Source organism: Heterodontus francisci, chromosome 35 (assembly GCF_036365525.1).
Source record: "Heterodontus francisci isolate sHetFra1 chromosome 35, sHetFra1.hap1, whole genome shotgun sequence".
Lineage (NCBI taxonomy): Eukaryota > Metazoa > Chordata > Chondrichthyes > Heterodontiformes > Heterodontidae > Heterodontus > Heterodontus francisci.
In genome coordinates, this window is record NC_090405.1 from 31,182,596 (window position 1) to 31,202,593 (window position 19,998).

At 41.7% G+C, this 19,998-nt stretch overlaps 1 protein-coding gene across 1 annotated transcript in view; it reads right to left on the bottom strand.

The window, feature by feature from the left end:
• The window catches only part of vps13c (vacuolar protein sorting 13 homolog C), a 355,084-nt gene that overhangs the window by 47,413 nt on the left and 287,673 nt on the right, over positions 1–19,998 (bottom strand). Inside the window, exons 65-66 of the mRNA XM_068015185.1 lie at positions 19,058–19,293; positions 4,566–4,704 (exon numbers count right to left, since the gene is read on the bottom strand). Of these exons, the coding sequence (XP_067871286.1) occupies positions 4,566–4,704; positions 19,058–19,293 (375 nt within the window). The remainder of the gene's footprint in view (positions 1–4,565; positions 4,705–19,057; positions 19,294–19,998) is intronic.

Consider the following 19,998-nt stretch of genomic DNA (forward strand, 5'->3'; position numbering starts at 1 on the left):
CACCAAAAAATGCAAGTAGAAAAGAGGATTAAGGTGCATAAAGGAGTGAGCGTAATGCTAGTACTAGAGAAAGAAGTAGCACCATATTAGATAGGAGCAGACCAAGGACTACAAGTAATACAAAGACAGCTTTACAATGCATGTATGTGAATACACAAAGTGTGGTGAATAAGACTGGTGAGCTACATGTACAAATAGCTGTGTGGGAATGTGATGTAGTGGCAATAACTGAAACATGGCTTAAAAATGGTGAGGATTGGCAATTAATATTCAAGGATACAAAATGTTCAGAAAAGATAGGGAAGGGGAAAAGGGAGGTGGGGTGGCAGTATTGATTAGGGAAGACATTATAATGTTTGAAAAAGAGGATGTCCTTGAGAGGGCAAGGACAGAATCCATTTGGTTAGAGTTGCGAAGCAAAAAGGGTATGATTGTGCTTGAGGTATTCTGTAGAACTCCGAATAGTTAGTTTGCGTGCGTGTGCGTGTGTGCGTGCGCGAGGAGGAGGAGAAGGGGGGGGGGGAGGAGAAGTGGGGGGGAGGAGGAGAAGGGGGGGGGGGGAGGAGGAGAAGGGGGGGGGGGAGAGGAGAAGGGGGGGGGGGAGAGGAGAAGGGGGGGGGGGGAGAGGAGAAGGGGGGGGGGGGAGAGGAGAAGGGGGGGGGGGGGAGAGAGAGGAGAAGGGGGGGGGGGAGAGAGAGGAGAAGGGGGGGGGGGGAGAGAGAGGAGAAGGGGGGGGGGGGAGAGAGAGGAGAAGGGGGGGGGGGAGAGAGGAGAAGGGGGGGGGGGGAGAGAGAGAGGAGAAGGGGGGGGGGGGAGAGAGGAGAAGGGGGGGGGGGGGAGAGAGGAGAAGGGGGGGGGGGAGAGGAGAAGGGGGGGGGGGAGAGGAGAAGGGGGGGGGGGAGAGGAGAAGGGGGGGGGGGAGAGGAGAAGGGGGGGGGGAGAGGAGAAGGGGGGGGGGGAGAGGAGAAGGGGGGGGGGGAGAGGAGAAGGGGGGGGGGGGGAGAGGAGAAGGGGGGGGGGGGAGAGGAGAAGGGGGGGGGGGGGAGAGGAGAAGGGGGGGGGGGGAGAGGAGAAGGGGGGGGGGGGAGAGGAGAAGGGGGGGGGGGAGAGGAGAAGGGGGGGGGGAGAGGAGAAGGGGGGGGGGGAGAGGAGAAGGGGGGGGGGGGAGAGGAGAAGGGGGGGGGGGGGAGAGGAGAAGGGGGGGGGGAGAGGAGAAGGGGGGGGGGGGAGAGGAGAAGGGGGGGGGAGAAAAGAGAAGGGGGGGGGGGGAGAAGAGGAGAAGGGGGGGGGGGGAGAAGAGGAGAAGGGGGGGGGGGGGAGAAGAGGAGAAGGGGGGGGGGGGAGGAGAAGGGGATATTTGATCCTACTTAGCCAAGGCATAGAATATAAGAGCAATAAGGTTAAGATGGAGCTGTATAAAACGCTGGTTAGTCCACAGCAGGAGACTGTGTACAGTTCCGGTCACCACACTGTAAGGAGGATGTGATTGCAATGGAGAGGGTGCAGAGGAGTTTCACCAGGATGTTGCCTGGGCTGGAGCATTTCAGTTATGAAGACAGACTAGATAGGCTGGGGTTGTTTTCCTTGGAGTGGAGAAGGCTGAAGGGGGATCTGATTGAGGTATACAAAATTATGAGGGGCATCGATAGGATAAAACTTTTTCCTTAGCAGAGAGCTCAAGAACTAGGGAGCACAGATTTAAGATAAGGGGCAGGAGGTTTAGAGGGGAGTTGAGGAGAAATGTTTCCACCCAGAGGGTGGTTGGAATCTGGAACGCACTGCCTGAAGGGGTGGTAGAGGCAGGAACACTCACGACATTCAAGAAGTATTTAGATGAACACTTGAAACGCCATAACATACAAGGCTATGGGCCAAGTGCAGGGAAATGGGATTAGTTAGGACGGGTGCTTGATGGTCGGCGCAGGCGCATTGGGCCGAAGGGCCTGTTTCTCTGCTGTAAAACTCGATGACTCTATGTAGAGTGGTGATTTGCAGGACCTGAATTACAGAAGTATCAATTGGGATAAAGTTAGAGTAAACGGGAAGGAAGGGGAGGAATTTTTGAAATGTGTTCACGAAATCTTCCTTGACCAGTACATTCTTAGGAGGAGGCATTGCTGGATCTGGTGCTGGGAAATGAGGCAGGCCAAGTGGACCAATTGTCTGTGGGGGAACACTTGGCTAAGAGTGATCATCGTAGCACAAGGTTTAGATTAGCAATGGAGAAGATCAAAGATCAATCTAAAGTAGAACATCTAAACGGGAAGAGGGCTAACTTCAATGGGATGAGAGAGGATCTAGCCAGGGTAAAATGGAACCAAAGATTGATGGACAAAACTAACAGCAATGGGTGATCTTTACGGAAGTGGTGTTGCAGGTACAGGCTAGATACATTCCAACAAGGATGAAATGTAAGGGACTCTTACACGGGAGATCGACAATATGATGAAACAAACAAAAAAGATGGTATATGATGCATGTCAGGGAAATTCTTCAAGTGAGAACCAGACCAAATATAATAAGTTGAGAAGTGAAGTGAAGAGAAACATACGTCTGGCAAAGAGAATATGAAAATAGAATGGCAGTTAACATAAAAGGGAACCCAAAAATCTTCTACCAGCATGTAAATAATATGCTTGGTAAGAGATGGGGTGGGGCACATTAGGGACAAAGAGATGCTCAGAGGTGCAGGGCAAAGCTAGAATAGTTAATGAGTACTTTGTATTGATATTTACTAAGGAGGATGCTGACAAAATATCAGTAGAAACGGAGATGGTAGAAGTAATGGATGAGTGAAAATTGATAGGAAGGTGTACTGGAAAGGCTGGATCTGCTTAGAGTGGCTAATTCGCCTTGTCAGGAAGGCTTGCATCCCAGGTTACTAAAAGGAAGTGGGAGTGGAGGTAGTGGAAGGGCTTGCTATAATCTTCCTATCTTCCCTAGATATGGGGGAAGGTGCTAGAGGATTGGAGAGTGACAAATGTGACACCCTTATTCAAGAAAGGGTGTAAGGACATTCCTAGTAACTACAGGCTGGTCAGTTTAACATTAGTGGTGGGTAAAGTTTTGGAAACAATAATCAGGGTGGGGGGAAAAAAAAAAAGTCACCAGGCACTTGGAGCGGTTTGAGTTAATTAGGGAGAGCCAGCACAGATTTGTAAAAGGCAGACTGTTTGACTAATCTAATTGATTTTTTTGATGAACTAAGAGAGAAGATTGATGAAGGAAAGCAATGGATGTTAGCTATATGGATTTTAAGAAAGCCTTTGACAAAGTACCACATAAAAGCCTTGTTAGAAAACTTGAGGCTCAAGTAATAGGAGGGTCAGTGCCAGCTTGGATTAAAAAATTGACTTATGGACAGAAACCACAGTCATGGTAAATAGTTGTTGTTCAGACTGCAGGATGGTAGAAAGTGATGTTCCCCATGGTTTAGTGCTAAGACCGCTGTTTTCTCTGATATACATAAATGACGTGACTATTGGAATACAGAGCAAAATTGCAAAATTTGCCGATAATACCAAACTTAGAGGTGTGACGGGCGGCAGACAATGAGGATGATACCAATCAACTGCAACAGTACATAAAAAGCTAGCAAAATAGGCAGAGAAGTGGCAGATGAAATTTAATGCATGAATTGTGATACCACACATTTTGGCAAGAGGGATAGGAGCAGGCAATATAGATTTAATGGTACAGTTCTAAAGAGTGTACAGGGACCTGGGGGGTTCATGTGCATAGATGTTTGAAGGTGGCAGGACATAGTGAGAGTACAGTCAGAAAAGCATATGGGATCTTGGGCTTCATAAATAGAGGTAGAGTACAAAAGCAGGGAGGTTATGCTGAATCTGTATAAAGCTCTGGTTAGGTCATTCTTTAGGAAGGATGTGATGGTCCTTGAGAGGGTGCAGAGAAGATTTACCAGGATGGTTCCAAGGATGAGGGATTTTAGCTACATAGTTAGGTGGGAAAAGCTGACATTGTTCGCCTTGCAGCAAAGGAGATTGAGGGAAGATTTGATAGAGGTGTACAAGATTCTGACAGGTTTGGATAGGGTAGACAAAGAAAGGCTGTTCCCATTAGCTGATGGTACAAGGACTAGGGGACACAGATTTAAGTTTTTGGGCACGGGATGCAGGGGGGGAAGTGAGGAACAACTTTTTTACGCAGTGAATGGTAATGACCTGGAGCTCGCTGCCTACGAGGGTGGTGGAAGTGGAAACCATTAATGATTTCAAAAGGAAATTGGATAGGCATTTGAGGGAAATAAACTCGCAGGGCTACAGGAATAGAGCCGGGGAATGGGACTGATTGGATTGCTCTGGAAAGCTAGCATGGACTCAATGGGCCAAGTGGCCTCCTTCTGTGCCATTATGACTTTATGAGAGAGAGAGAGAGAGAGAGAGAGAGAGAGAGAGAGAGAGAGAGAGAGAGAGAGAGAGAGAGAGAGAGACAGCACAGCAAACTTGCATTTCTGGCAAGAAAATGAACTCTACTGTTACAGGCAGGACTGTCCATTGGAACCCATCCTCAACCGGACAAATACTGAGAGTTTTTAATGCTACCTCCAAGTTACTATCCAACTTCATCCAGCGTTCTTGGGTCTTCAGGTATGTCTGGTAGGCCTTTTCCAAAAGATTAATGTGCTTTTGACTAAATGGTCTCCAGCGTTGCTTCCGTTTCATTTCCCACACAACACCAGAACTAAAGCCAGAATGAAATAAAGATTAGAAACAAATCCTGTTTCGATTAAAATATACAACCATTTTGGTGTGCCAAAATTATTAGGAGTGATGGAACATTTTAAAGAGCCCCCATCCTATCCACCATTTCACCACGTTTCAGTCCTGTTCTCTCTCCAGAATCGGAGACGTGTGCCAATAGCATTTAGAGAGTCCGCTGCAATAACTTTCATGGAAAAGTTTACTGTACAATGCAATAGTAAAAACATTTTGCTGGCTTCACCACTGCCTGCTAATCTCTAACTTGTTGTTTTTCACTTACATTCCCTGCCATTTGACCTTCTCATCATAAGTGATAAATTTCATTAATGTTTATTCATTTCGACTTTGTCAAGATGATTAACTGGAAACTGTGTAAATAGTCCAGATGGTCTTTAACCAAGTTTGACCCTGGAGCATCCTTCTCCCAAGTTCTTCCCAGCCTGTCAAGTCCACATTTACCCCCACCCAATTTCTTGTTTCTCAGCTAAATTATATCTTAGTCTATGATTCTTTACATGCATTCTGAAAATTCAAGTATATACCAACTGCGACCTATCTCTCCTGTAAGTCATTCAAGACCTTTTTAATCCAGAATCCATGATTTTCCATTAAATCTCAAAATAATTTATACAGCTTTCCTTACACCTAATATTAAGCTTAGTGCTCCATAGTTTCTCCATTTATCTCGACCTTTTTAAAAAAAAAATAGATGAGTTATTTTAGCCACATTTTGATTCTCATTATTGCTTTGATTTTAACAATTTTTTTACAAAAAGTCACATTTAACTATGCCAACTCCAGTCTGCATCTCCTTTCAGAAAAGGCTGAACATTCTCGCTGAGGTTGTAACGTGTTAAAATAAGAGATATGAACCCTCAGACAAATTTAAAGAATTACACAACACGATTTCAGATTTAAGACTTTTATTATAACAACTGAACTAAAAGAAATCCCCATTAACTAAATAGTGCTTTGTAAGTAGCTGATACCCCAGATTACAAGGAAAGATATTTTCTTTTCTTACTAAAATACTTAAAAACATCACACCACACTTGTACATTATACAGTCCTTTTTTGATGGTGAAATCCTTAGTGGTAAGAAGTCCCAAACTCCTCCCTGTAGCAATGGGTTGGATCTCCCAGACCTTTTCAAAATTCAATGTCCTCTTCGCTCACTTCTCCGAGCACTTCTAACATGGACATCCGTGAATAAGGCAATTTCTGGTGATGCTACTGGTCTTCCACTTCTCCGCAGGCATCAACTTTCAAAAACAGGTTCAAGTCTTTGCAGCCTTTTGCTGTATCAGGTTTCCGAGAGCAGGTGCCCCCTCTCTCTTGCTCTTGAGGCTGCAACTGCTGGTTACTTTCCTCACAGCCTGCTCTCAGGCTGCAACCGCCGTATTCCCTTCTTACAGGCTGCCTTGAGGCTGCAACTGCTAGTTTTCTCTCTTACAGTCTGTCTGCCTTCAGAAAATCTGTTACATTTATCTGGACTCAAAGGTCAATAGCTTTCTGTCCTCTTCTAATATGCAAAGTACAGAAGCCTGGTTTCACAGAGCCACCTGGACCTTTCATTGTCCCCAGGTGTTAACAGCTGCTTGGTACATTTGCATCTCCAGGATCACTGACTTTGTTTTATGACCCGAAAATCTGGGAGGGTAAAATCCATTGTTTGTCGGGTGTTAACCCTGAAGTCTCCTTTTTTCAAAAAAAAAAAAAAAAAGTTTTTGATCTGTCTTGTTCTTTAGCAGAACGAATGAGTTCACCTGACCTTCCGGACTCCATCTTAAACTAATAAAAATCGAAACTTTTTTTAAAAACAAATCATGTTATAAAGTCCAATATTCATAACACTTACTCATTTTGAAAGCATTTAACCTTGTTATAACTATCTCCTTTGTAATTTATATACTATCCAGTTCCTCCTTTGCTGTACATCTGATACCAGACTTAGACTCTTCCCTCTTAAATAAAAGTGGTCTGAGGATCAGTTAAGTATTTCTTCATTCCCTGATTGCAGCTATCCATCATGCATTTTAACTGAACCACCCTTTCACTTTTTAAGTAACGTGCATATATTTATTACCAATCAAAACATATTTTGGGTCCATCCTTGCTTTTTTTTTTAAACCTGCCTTTTCCTCAACTTTATAATTTATCCAACGTTACCATGTTTGCAATAGCTTTCATGTTTCTGCTTATATTCTTAATAGGATACCTCTAATCCACATTGGTCTCGTGTTTCCTTTCATCTAGTTTTGATTTAGCTGGCATACATTTCATCTCTGGCCTCACCAACAGCTCAACAAAGATCCAACTGCTTGAAATAGCAACTTTCCAAAATAAAAATCCCTCTTCCTTTATGACTGCCATTTTAAAGTCACTGTCCTTTTTGCATACAAGATTAAGATTTTTAGTTATAATTAGACAAAAGTCTTAAATTCAAGCGCTCTTTAGAAGCAATGCACATTGTTATAGAAGTGGTGCAGGGTTGCTGCTTCACTTATTTTGGTTTAAACATATGAGCTTGTTCCACTGATGACTCGGTGAGTAGGCTCTAGTCAGATTCCAGACTACGCTGACTTCGCTTATCTCACGGTTTATACGATTCTACAATCAAAGCATAGAAGGCTGCCATTCCACACTTTGTGCCAGTGCTAGTTCTTTGAAAGAGCTCGACAAATTAGTCCCACTTCCCAATCTTTACCCATAGCCATGCAATTTTTTTTCCCTTTGAATAGTGATTATTGAATTTGCTTCCAACACCCTTTCAGGCAGTGCATTCTAAATCATACCAACTCGCTGTGCAAAAAAATAATCTCTCCCCTATTTCATCTGCCAATTATGTTAAATCTGTACCTCTGGTTAATGACCCATCTGCCAGTGGAAAGAGTTTTTTTTTAAACTATCAAAACCTTCATGATTTTGAACAACTTTATTAAATTTCCCCTTAACCTTCACTGCTGTAAAGAGAACAATCCCAGCTTCTCTAGCCTCTCCACATAACTGAAGTGCCACATCCATTATTTTGGTAAATCACCTCTGCACTCTCAGCAAGGCCTTGGCATCCTTCCTAAAGTGCAGTGCCTAGAATTGGACACAATACTCTGGTTCAGGCCGAAACATGGTTTATAAAGATTTTGTGTAACATTCTTGCTTTTGTACTCTCTGCCTCTATTTATAAAGCCAGGGATGAGTATTAATTAACCCATATTTTTCCAAGTGAAAATAAATTAATTTACCTTCTCGTTTTTTTTCTTAAATGCCTCGTCTTCTGCCCATCAGTGAAACACTGCTTACATTCAATAGCCCAGATCAATAAAAGCAAGGGTCCATTTTAATATCACAACAGGCTGACTATATGAGACTCAGTATACCAGACACTGCACAACGTTTCTGGCACAAGAGGCTTGGAATTGATCCCCATTTCCTTGCTTTATTTTTAGTGCAATGGCTTCAGTATAAGCATTTAACTCTGCACTTGAACTTCTGTGGTAATAAGTAGATTAGGGGATTCATTGCAAATCAGAACTGTGACATTTATGATAATTAACAGGTTTGACAGGGCTGTTTACTTCACATTTTTAAAAAAGCAACATGCATCAAAAAATAGGGCTTTTTTTTTTTCTTTCCACACTAGTTTTCTCTTTCCATGTTCATTTTGAATCCAAGGGCAATGTTTGCGTGTAGCTGCAACAGCAAATGTCAGCAGCTTATCTGATGTGGGGCATCATAGTTGAGCCTCATCCAGTCCACAAGTCAACGCCAAATGCATGTACTTCTAGGAGGCATTGTTGAAACAGAGATTCAGACTTGCAACCCTAGCTGATTTTCCTTCACTAAAATAGTGGCACTGAGGAGAAGTGCATTTCTGGAGTGAATTAACGCCTTGGGGAGGAGAACCCAGCAGGAAATAAGAAAAGTGAAAACTAAGTTTAAAAATACTCACTTTCTGACATGCAAAAAATAAAATGGCTCCTGTATCTTCAAATATATGTTTAAATTCTGTCACTGTTAACAGTCACGCCCAACATGGTCAGTTCTGAGCTGATTCAAATTGTACACAGTTAGTGACAGTTCCCCCAGTGATGAATATACAGAAAGTGGCAATCTCAATCCCTTGTTTGGTTGTTATTATGTCTTGTGGTGGAATAACGGAGTAATGCTCACTGGTGCTTTAAATTGCTGACCCATGAACAATGCAAACACTCAGTGTGCAGCTCAGCCTCGCCAACTGGTGCACTGCTCAGCTACTGGATACAGAAGGGAAAATCCTGACCCCCTGCACAGAAACCACACAAAAGGACAGCAAGTCAGAGACTGGGCTACAACACTGTAGTTCTGATTCTTCACCACCAAACTAGCATGACTCCCCATATGGAGTGCACGATTTGGATTTAACTTCCATTGACACTTTTCAAGAAAGCAAATGACTGAAGATTATTAATTAGTTTAGTTTAGTGATACAGCACTGAAACAGGCCCTTCGGCCCACCGAGTCTGCGCCGACCATCAACCACCCATTTATACTAATCCTACACTAATCCCATATTCCTACCACATCCCCACCTGTCCCTATATATTTCCCTACCACCTACCTATACTAGGGGCAATTTATAATGGCCAATTTACCTACCAACCTGCAAGTCTTTTGGCTTGTGGGAGGAAACCGGAGCACCCGGAGAAAACCCACGCAGACACAGGGAGAACTTGCAAACTCCACACAGGCAGTACCCAGAATTGAACCCGGGTTGCTGGAGCTGTGAGGCTGCGGTGCTAACTACTGCGCCACTGTGTGATTATATGTATTAATTGTGCGATTATATGCAGGTGAAGGGAGTTAATTGGGTTTTTAGTTGAGCACTTAAAAGCAGACACTCACTGGGACTGGAAGAGGGATTTGTGTGAAGAGCTACATGTTTGTAATCCTTTTAGTCTGCACAATAAATGTTAAACTGTGTAAATATAGGCTCCAGCCTTTTTCTTCTACAAGTTTTCTGGCATTGAACATGGTAGCAGAGGATGTTGCCTAAAGCTGAAGGTTGGAAAACAGGACTTTTTTTTGGATAGAAAACTAAAGTCTCAAGGGCCATTGTGAAAAATATGGCAGAAAGCAAGGGCAAATTCTCAGGGTATGATTACCCTCCAGTGTTTTCGGAGTCTGAACCATATGACGAGTGGAAGAATGAAGTGGATGTGTGGACACTGGTTACATTTCTACCAAAAAGGAAACAAAAAACCCAGCTTTTGGTTGAGACCTGTCCGTTTATTTTGATGGTTGGATATGAAATGCGTATTAATTCAGGAACATGGCTGGCACTACTGAAACACGCAGCATATCAAAAAAGGGATGGGCAATAAATGCTGTCCTAGCCAGCAATGCCCGTATCCCATGAACAAATTAAAAAAAGGTATGGCCTTGGCATTGTCACTTCCTACCAAAAGTAAAATGAGAAGTAAAGTGTTTTGTGAACTGGATGCTCGACAGTTGGATACTGATGAAGGGTTGGATCTTCTGTCAGAATTCTTGGGTGAAATTTACAAGAAAGATGACCTATTGAATGTGTATGAGGCACGGTCAGACTTTGATAGATTTAGGAAAACAGATAGTTATTCAATGGAGGAATATATCATGGACTTCAACAGACTGTATAAAAGATTGAGGAAATTCACCTTGGAGATCTCCAAATATACTGGTTTAGATATTAAGCAGAATAAGTCTGGAATAAGTTTGTATCAAGAATCCTATTTAGAGCGTTACTCCCATCCCAATTAATCGTGCTAGATTATCATCTTCCTGTGATAATCTATCTGAAGCAGAGAGTGAGCAATCGCAAAGCCTGGTGGGTCAATTAAACTGGTTGGGCTCTCAGACTCGGCCTGATGTTAGTTTAGATGTGCTGGAGATGATGAAATATCCAAAAGTTGAGAATGTTTTAAGGGCAAATACAACATTGAAAAAACTAAATCTGGAGAAATGTGTACTGAAGCTCCCATCCTTTGGTGACCCAAAGAACATGAAGCTAATAATTTTTAGTGATGCTTCACATACTAATATTGCAGATGGATATTCGAGTGCAGCTGGCTTTATAATATTTGATGGCTGAAAATGGTAAATGTTGTCCTTTAGCAAGGGAGGCTAAGAAAATAAAACAGGTTGTTAAAAGCACGTTAGCTGTGGAAACACTGGGTCTTGTGGAGGCAGCGTCAAATATTTTGGGTGAAATTCTGAACAAAGGACATCCTGAAGATTGGATACCCATTGAATGTTATGTGGATAATCGTTCTTTGTGGGACAATGTACACTCTACAAAAAGTGAGAGTGAGAAAATACTACGTATTGGCCTCGCTGGATTCAAACAAATGCTGGAGGGAAAGGAGCTCTCCAAACTCAAATGGGCAAATGCAAGTCATCAGCTATCCAATTGTTTCACAAAAAGAAATGCGAGTGCAAAGAAATTGTTGCAGGTGCTGGAGGAGGGGCATCTCACAATGTTAAAACAAAAACTGTGCCCAATACAGAATTTAATTTTGATGTATTTTGAAATATTCTTTGAGCTTGTTAATTTGTATTGTAAAAGAAAGAGGGGAATCTGTTAATTGTGTGATTATATGCAGGTGAAGGGAGTTAATTGGGGTTTTAGTTGAGCACTTAAAAGCAGACAAGACACTCACTGGGACTGGGATTTCTGTGAAGAGCTCCATGTTTGTAATCCTTTTACTCTACACAAAAAACGTGAAACTGAGTAAATATAGGCTCCAGCTTTATCCTTCAACAAGCAGCTTTCTACAGGTGAACAAAGATGACAGGCATTTTTGAGCTATTTCAGCTAATTTAAAATTCTGTTGAACAGGCATTTTACCTTTTCATCGCCCTGTGGTTACTGTACAGAATTAAGCGCTCATAATGGAAAAGGTGCATTATAAAATAAACCAAGTATTGCCTCCATGAAAAGAGAGGGAAGAAATCTACATCTCTTGTGCAATCTCTGGTAGACTGAGATTTTCAGTCAGCTTTGATGATACTGACTCTCAAATTATGCTTTCAATGTTTAAGATATTGAGTTTAAAGTGCAGTATAGAGAGGCTCTATATCATTACTCTCAATTTAATACTGTAAAATGCTTTGCCGGAGGGAGGCAAAAGAAATAATAAAAGAAGTTAGAGGAGGAAACATAATTCCACAAAAAACATTTGTAAACTTTGAAGAGAAAAATAAGGCAAGCATAGAGGTACAATATAAACGTGAATTTTTAAAACTTTAAAACAAATGTTCTCATAGAAAATGCACATTCCAAATGCAGCAACATGCATACATCACATATACTAATGTAGAAGGTGACCCCCAAAATTCCATGTCAGATCTATCATTCATGTCCAACATTACAAAACTCCTATCCACCAAAGCTTTCACCTTGATGTTGGCAAGAACGCACAAATAAGTTTTCTCTTGGTTCTTTCAAGCTTAAAATCATAATATCCGCATCAGCTATTGCTGTCCGTTGCTTCACTCTATTCCCCTAGCACTGCGACATTTAAATAGCAACTCTCCCTCTCGACTTTAGTTGTGGTTCCTGCTGTTACTAAATCACCTCGCGGTTGCCTGTTCTACTGGACCATCCTGAAACACTCCAGCTGGACAGAAGTTACCCTCCCCTGCATTTAGACCAAAGGAGTCATAAGTTTCTCATCTTCTACACGAGTATATATGGTACATCCAAAATAGGAAAGCATGCCTCAACTGTCAATCATTCATGTAACCTTATTTTTTGGTATAGATGGTCCTAGTTTTACTGAGAAAACATATATTCAACAGTTGCCTTCCCGTCTTCACTTAATGCATCCCTTCCCGTTCTCTGCATGCACAGACAAGACACAGACCAATGCGTACAGCTAAAAGGATTATCATAAACTGATACACATTACTGCTTGTCCAAAGGAAGTGCATGTATCTGTGACTCTCCTCCCTCAAAGGAAAGGAAATTTCAGCGTGCAAGATAAATTATTGTGCTGCTAGAGGAGGGGACCAAGGTACATATGTAGTATTTGTAATCGACACCTGACAGGCAGATATGATGCGAATTCATTCTCTCATGCAAAATCAATGCTAACCTGCTTGTGGGCCAGCTGGCAGACAGCAATTTAACCAGTGTCGTTGAGCTGCAACTTAAGTGGGTACTATACTTCAAAGATAGTGCCTTTATATACAATATACAACTGTTTCAATAAAATAGTGTTATCAAAAATATTTTTTCTGCATTATTACAAGACCAAGAAAACGTAAGAGAAAAATGACATTACAACAAAGGGATGTGACATTATCTGTCACTCGAAGTGAACAGAATTGAAAGTTTGGATAACAGGAGTCCCATACTAGCAGGTGTCACATCATGCTGGAAAAAATTTACCGGGTCCCAAAGCTATAAGATTGAGTACATTTTATCTACATTCATATTGCCCTGCTCGGAATGACTGCATCTGCAATGTAATGAAATAACACTTCTACCTTCAGCAGTGCTGACCTCAACAGGTGGCTTCCCTTCCTGCCAGCAGAAGCAACACAAAAAGCTGCTGCCCTTTTCTGTGGCTATGGACAGGCTGGACACGCACCCATCAGCACAGCAGTTATCCACCTACTGGACTGTATGAATCTTATCCTGCAATTGGGTAGATATGATAATCACTAATAAATCCAATAGGAATTCAGGAGAAACTTCTCTACCCAGAGAGTGGTGAGAGTGTGGAACTCACTATCACATGGAGTAGCTGAGGTTAGTCACATAAATGCATTTAAGGGGAAGTTATTTCCGTATGAGGGAGAGAAGAATAGGACTCTGAGGGGACAAGCTAAAGTCGGGTGGGAGGGGGCTGCAACTGGAGCATGTAGATGGGCCAGATAGGTTGAATGGGCTATTCCTGTGCTGTATAATCTAGGTCAGGGCCATGGTCAGAAATAAAGTTGCAATTGTGAACTTCAAATAATTCGACTCCACATCAAACATGCATTGTCTACGATTTGAAGAGTCTCCAACTGGTTCCACCATCGACTTACATGGAAATTGGTTAGCATCTAACTCAAGTATATAAGAACATAAGAAATAAGGGCAGGAGTAGGCCATTCAGCCCCTCAAGCCTGCCCTACCATTCAATTAGATCACGGCTGATCTGTCCCAGGCCTCAACTCCTCTTTTAGGGCTGCTCCACATAACCCTCAACTCCCCGAAAAATCTATCTACCTCCTCCTTAAATACATTTAGTGACCTAGCCTCCACAACTCTGAGGTAGAGAATTCCAGAGATTCACCACCCTCAGAGAAGAAACTGCTTCACATCTCAGTTTTAAATGCGTGACCCCTTATTCTGTAACTATGTCCCTTAGTTCGAGATTCCCCCACCAGTGGAAACATATTCTCAACATCTACCCTGTCAAGCCCCCTTAGAACCTTGTACGTTTCAATAAGATCGCCTCTCATTCTTCTAAACTCTCATGAACAAAGGCCTGACCTGTTTAGCCGTTCTTGATAAGACAACTCCATCATCCCAGGAATCAGCTGAGTGAACCTTTTCTGAACTGCCTCCAACGCAAGTATATCCTTCCTTAAATAAAGGGACCAAAACTGTACGCAGTACTCCAGGTTTGGCCTCGCCAACACCCTGTACAGTTGTAACAAGACTTCCCTGCTTTTAAACTCTAACCCCAAGCAATAAAGGCCAGAATTCCATTTGCCTTCCTAATTACTTGCTGCACCTGCATGCTAACTTTTTGTGTTTCATGTACAAGAACACCCAGATCCCTCTGTACTGCAGTATTTTGTCATCTTTCTCCATCTAAATAATAATCTGTCTTTTGATTCTTCCTACCAAAGTGGATAACCTCACACTTCCCTACATTGAACTCCATCTGCCAAGTTTTTGCCCACTCACTTAACCTTTCTATATCCCTTTGCAGATTCTTATCACAACATGCCTTCCCATCTATTTTTGTATCGTCAGCAAATTTGGATACACTACACTCTGTCCTTTCCCCCAAGTCATTAATATAGATTGTACATAGTTGAGGCCCCCCACTAGTTATGGCTTTCCAACCTGAAGATGATCCATTGATCCCGACACTCTGCCTTCTGTGTGTTAGCCAATCCTCAGTCCATGCCAACAGATGACCCCCAATACCCTGAGCTCTTATTTTGTGCAATAAGCTTTTATGTGGCACTTTATCGAAAGCCTTCTGAAAATCCAAATACACTATATCTACCAGTTCCCCTTTATTCACTCTGCTTGTTACATCCTCAAAGTACTCTAACAAATTTGTCAAACATGATTTCCCCTTCATAAAACCATGCTGACTCTGTTTGATTGCATTATGTTTTTCTAAATGTCCTGCTATTTCTTCCTTAATAATGGACTAGCATTTTCCCAATGACAGATGCTAAGATAACTGGTCTATAGTTTCCTGCTTTCTGTCGACCTCCTTTCTTGAATAGGGACGTCACATTAGCGGTTTTCCAATCCGCTAGTACCCTACCGGAATCCAGTGAGTTTTGGTATATTACAACCATTGCCTCCACAATCTCTGCAACCACCCCTTTAATACCCTTGGACGCAGGCCATCAGGTCCTGGCGACTTGTCTGCCTTGAGTCCCATCAGTTTGTCAAGCACCTTTTCCCTCGTGATAGAGATTGTTACAAGTTCCTCCCTCCCATTTACACCTTGCTCATCTATTGTTGTTGGGGTGTTTATAGTGTCCTCCACCGTGAAGACTGATGCAAAATATTGGTTTAAATTATCTGCCATTTCCCTGTTCCCTGTTATTAATTCCCCAGTCTCATCCTCTAAGGTTCCCACACTTACTTTAACTACTCTCTTGCTTTTTATATACCCATACAAGCTCTTACTATTAGTTTTTATATTTCTTGCCAATTTACTCTCAATCAATTTTCTCCCTCTTTATTAGTTTTTTAGTCATCCGCTGCTGGCTCCTAAAAAATTCCCAATCCTCTGGCCTACCAAAAGCTTTCACAGCTTTGTAGGCCTTTGTTTTTGATTTGATACTCTCCTTAACGGGTGGTTCATTGTTCTCATCGAGTCCTTCCTTCTGACCGGAAGAAAAGTTTGCTGAATCCATATTTATCCATAAATATAGCACATGCTATATTTGTACCTCATTGGTCTTTTCCTGCTCCTTCAAACTTAGGGCAGCCCCTATACATCATAAGATCGAACGAGAAGCAACTTAAATAATTTGTAGATAAATAGCATTTTATTGTGTCATTAGGATGTGAAAAAGTGCTTCACTCAATGAATTATTGCTTTGAAGTCTAATCAGCATAGCAAGATCTCACAAATAGCTAGTGAGGCAAATTAACAACTCATCTGAAAGATGGCTCCTCTGACAATGCATCACTCTCACAGTAATGCATGGGAGTGCCACCCTAGATTGTCCGCCCAATTTAAGAATCAGGCCTTGAGCAGAAAAAAAAAAAGAGGCAAAATATAACAGAAGTTCCTTCAGCATTTCTACAGTAAGAGGGTTTAGAGGGGAGAATGATGAAAAATGCAAACTGGCTTGAAAAAAGCTCAAGAACAAGATGGTAAATATTCAGAATGACTTACTCCAACTTCACAAGAGCAACATGCCCTCTCCAAAGAGCAATAAAGCAAAATGAACAATTTGATATAAATGAGTTCAATAGCTGGCAGGCTAAAAAAAAATTCCAGGGTAATTATTCCAAAGCTGACACACAAGGAAGGATTTTTATTTTTGAAAAGAGGTGTTAACAATCAATAACTATTGTGTAGTTATTGAACACCGAGGAGGTACCAGTAGAATGGAATCAGGCTAATCTAGTGCCCATATTCAAAAAGGGATTCAAAATAAACACAGGCAACTATATATTGGAATGGATTATCAGGTGTAAATTTCAGGATTAAAGGCACTACAATAATGGGGCGAATAGCAATAAAGATTCAGGAAGTAAGAACCTGCCTGACTAACCTCTGACTTCTTTGAGGAAGTGTCTACTACCAAGTGGACTGTGGAAAATCCAAAGACATGGTATATCCAGACTTCTGGAAGATATTCAATGAAGTTCCACAAAATGTTAGTAATTAAACTAAAAATTCCAGCAATCCAAGGTAAATCTTGAGAAGGGATAAGAAATTAGTAGAACGGTAGAAACAACAGGTAGAAAAGTTAGGTTAAGATTGGTGAAGTATGGCGTGGGATATTCCAGGCCTTGCTCCTGGGATGAGCTTTGTTTTTAATTTACATAAAAACTTGGATTTGGAAACTCAAAGCAAACTTTTGACATTTGCAAAAGATACCAAACTAAGAGGGCCAGTGAAACCAACTGACATAACTCAGAAATTACAAAATGAGTTAAACAATATACCTGAGTAGTTCAAACAATAGCATATGAAATTTAACATGGAAAAAAGTCAATTATTACACATTGGAAGGAAAATGGGTAACATACAACTTGTATTATTTTAATTCCATTAATGCAATAAAATATCCCAAGGTGCTTCACAGGCACGTTATAAAGCAAAATTTGACACTGAGCCACATAAGGAGATATTAGGGCAGATGACCAAAATTTGGGTCAGAGTTAGGTTTAAAGGAGCATCTTAGAGAGATGCAGAGAGGTTTAGGGAAGGAATTTCACAACATAGGGCCCAGGCAACTAAATGCACAGTCCCCACTAGCAGAGTGATAAATATCAGTGATACTCAAGAGGTCAGAATTAGAGGAGCACAGATATTGGAGGCTGTGGGGCTGGAGATTACAGAGGTAGTAAGTCTTAGTGATGCTGCGGATATGTGGTCAGAAGTTCATTCTGGGTCAAATATGACACCAAGATTAAAAACACTCTGATTTAGTCCCAGACAACTGGACAACTGCCAGGGAGCAAGATGTAGTCTGCAACGAGAACACAAGACAATGGTTTCGGCCTCCCCAGTATTTTATCGCAGGAAATTTCTGCTCTTCCGGTACTGGTTGTCAGATAAGGAGTCTGATAATTTAGCAACAGTGGAGAAGTCGAGAGAGATGGTGGTGAGGTAGAGCTGGATGTTGTCAATGTACAAGTGAAAACTAACCCTGTGCTCTTTGATGACGTCGCTGAGGAACAGCATGTAGATGAGAAGTAGGAGGGGCCAAGGATGGATCTGCACTTCATGAACGGTGTTGAAAGAGTTAAAGATGAAACTGAAAGACCTCGCAGTCTTCGTTGACACAATGCTCAAAACGGCCAACTGATGCAGAGCAGCAACCAACAAAGCCAACAGAATGTTGAGCCAGGCAGCCGAAAATTTGGAAGTCAGAGGAAGTCATGGTCAAACTCTATTCTGATCATATCACCTCAAGTACTATGTCCGTTTCTGGACAAAGCTGCACAAGGAAACATTTAAGTGCTGGTGACAGTGCAGACAAAAGCCACAAAGCAGTGTTAGAGGTTTGAGCCATAACTGAATACTAGAGTAACTTGTAAACACAAACTAAAGTCAACAGAACTGAATATTGGCTGAGACGTAGAGCAGATGCCAATGCATTTCTATCCCTTGTGCTTTTCAGCACGTGCGAATAAGCAGAGTGGAAAAGGTAAATCTAGAAAACTATTTTAAACCAGAGAGTAGGACAACATTTATGCTAACAAGACAAATATAGGAGTGACAGCAGAAAGTTTTTAAACACCAATATTAATACATTTCATACAGAGTAATGTATGAAAACGAATGTAGAATCATTTCAGAAATAACCAGGTGTGGCAATGGGACTTTCTGGTTGGATGAACTAAGATTTACTGAATGGCCTTTCATCCATAAATATCCTGTAATCTTGTGATCGTGCTACCAACAGAGCCAGACTAATACGACTAAGTATTGGGAAAGCTGCTGCACTACTGGGTTAAAAAGACTGAGGGCTCAAGGTAATTACACTGAGATTGGGCATTTTATTTGACTGCATTTATCACAGTTGAGGTGCAGATTTTCGAAGTTGGGTTCTTCTACACATTTATTGCAGCAAATTATGAATTTTAATGGCTCCAATTACTGTAAGCATGTTATTTAATTAGTTTTATTGTACAGTCCACCCCAGTTAATTTCAAGTTGCTTAATTTGCATTATCTGCTATTTTTTCTGTGCATAAAGCTCCTCCAGCACTGCTTTATTTAAAGAGCTCAATTCAAATTACTAGACGAGTCAAACATTTTCAAGCCACAAAAACTACTTGGAATTAAAAGCTCAAGATTGTATTTGCTGATCAGTTTACTTGCCTCTATGTACAGTCATTTGTTTTAACCCCTCTTGTACAGAAAAAAGAAAAACAAAGCTTACCTGGTAATTCCTATATAAGCAATTTCCTGTTGGCTTTCGTTGTTAACGAGTGACAGTCCAAGGCTATGAAGTGAAACTGTAATTCCCTTATCAAACTGTGTCAAGTCTTCAGCCTGCCGTGCTTTAGAAACAACGGCCACATCTTCAGTGAACACCAACACGCGCTGTCGCCCATCGAGGAACGATACCCAATGAATCTGATTGTTGTGTTCCCAAAGAAACTGTCCAAACTGATCCTGGAAAATGTAAATTATTCTATCAACGAGACAACTGGAGCAAAGGACTTCCTTAGAAAAGTTAATTTTGTTTGTTACACTGTTTGAAGTTGTAGTCCACACAGAACCAAGACAACTCATTGGGGCTAACTTTCCTTTGCTTGCTAAGCCACTTCAGAAAGTAGTTAAGAGTCAAACATGTTGGTGTGGGACTAGAGTCACATAAAGGCTGGACTAGGTAAGGGCAACAGATTTCCTTTCCCAAGTGCAAGAGTTGGGTTTTATGACAAAAAAACTGCTTTCATGGTCACTTCTGCTGCTACCAGTCCCTTAATTCCACATTTTCTTACAGCAATGCTGAAATTTGAACACACAACTTCTGGACTAACAACACTGAAATAGGAGGAGGAGTCAGCCAAACAATCCATCAAGCCTGCTCCACCATTCAATGAGATCATGACTGAACTTATACATCAATTCCACTTTCCTGCCCTAATCCAATACCCTTCAATTCCCTTAATGCTCAAAAATCTATTAATGTCAATCTAGAACATACTCAGTGTCTGAGCATCTACAGCTCTCAGGTCAAAAATTCCAAAGCTTCATAATCCTGAGTGAAGAAGTTTCTCATCTCAGGCCTAAGTGGCCGCCCACTATTCTGAGTCTATGGCACCTAGTTCTACACTCGCCAGCCAGGTGAAATAGTCTTAGCATTCACCCTGTCAA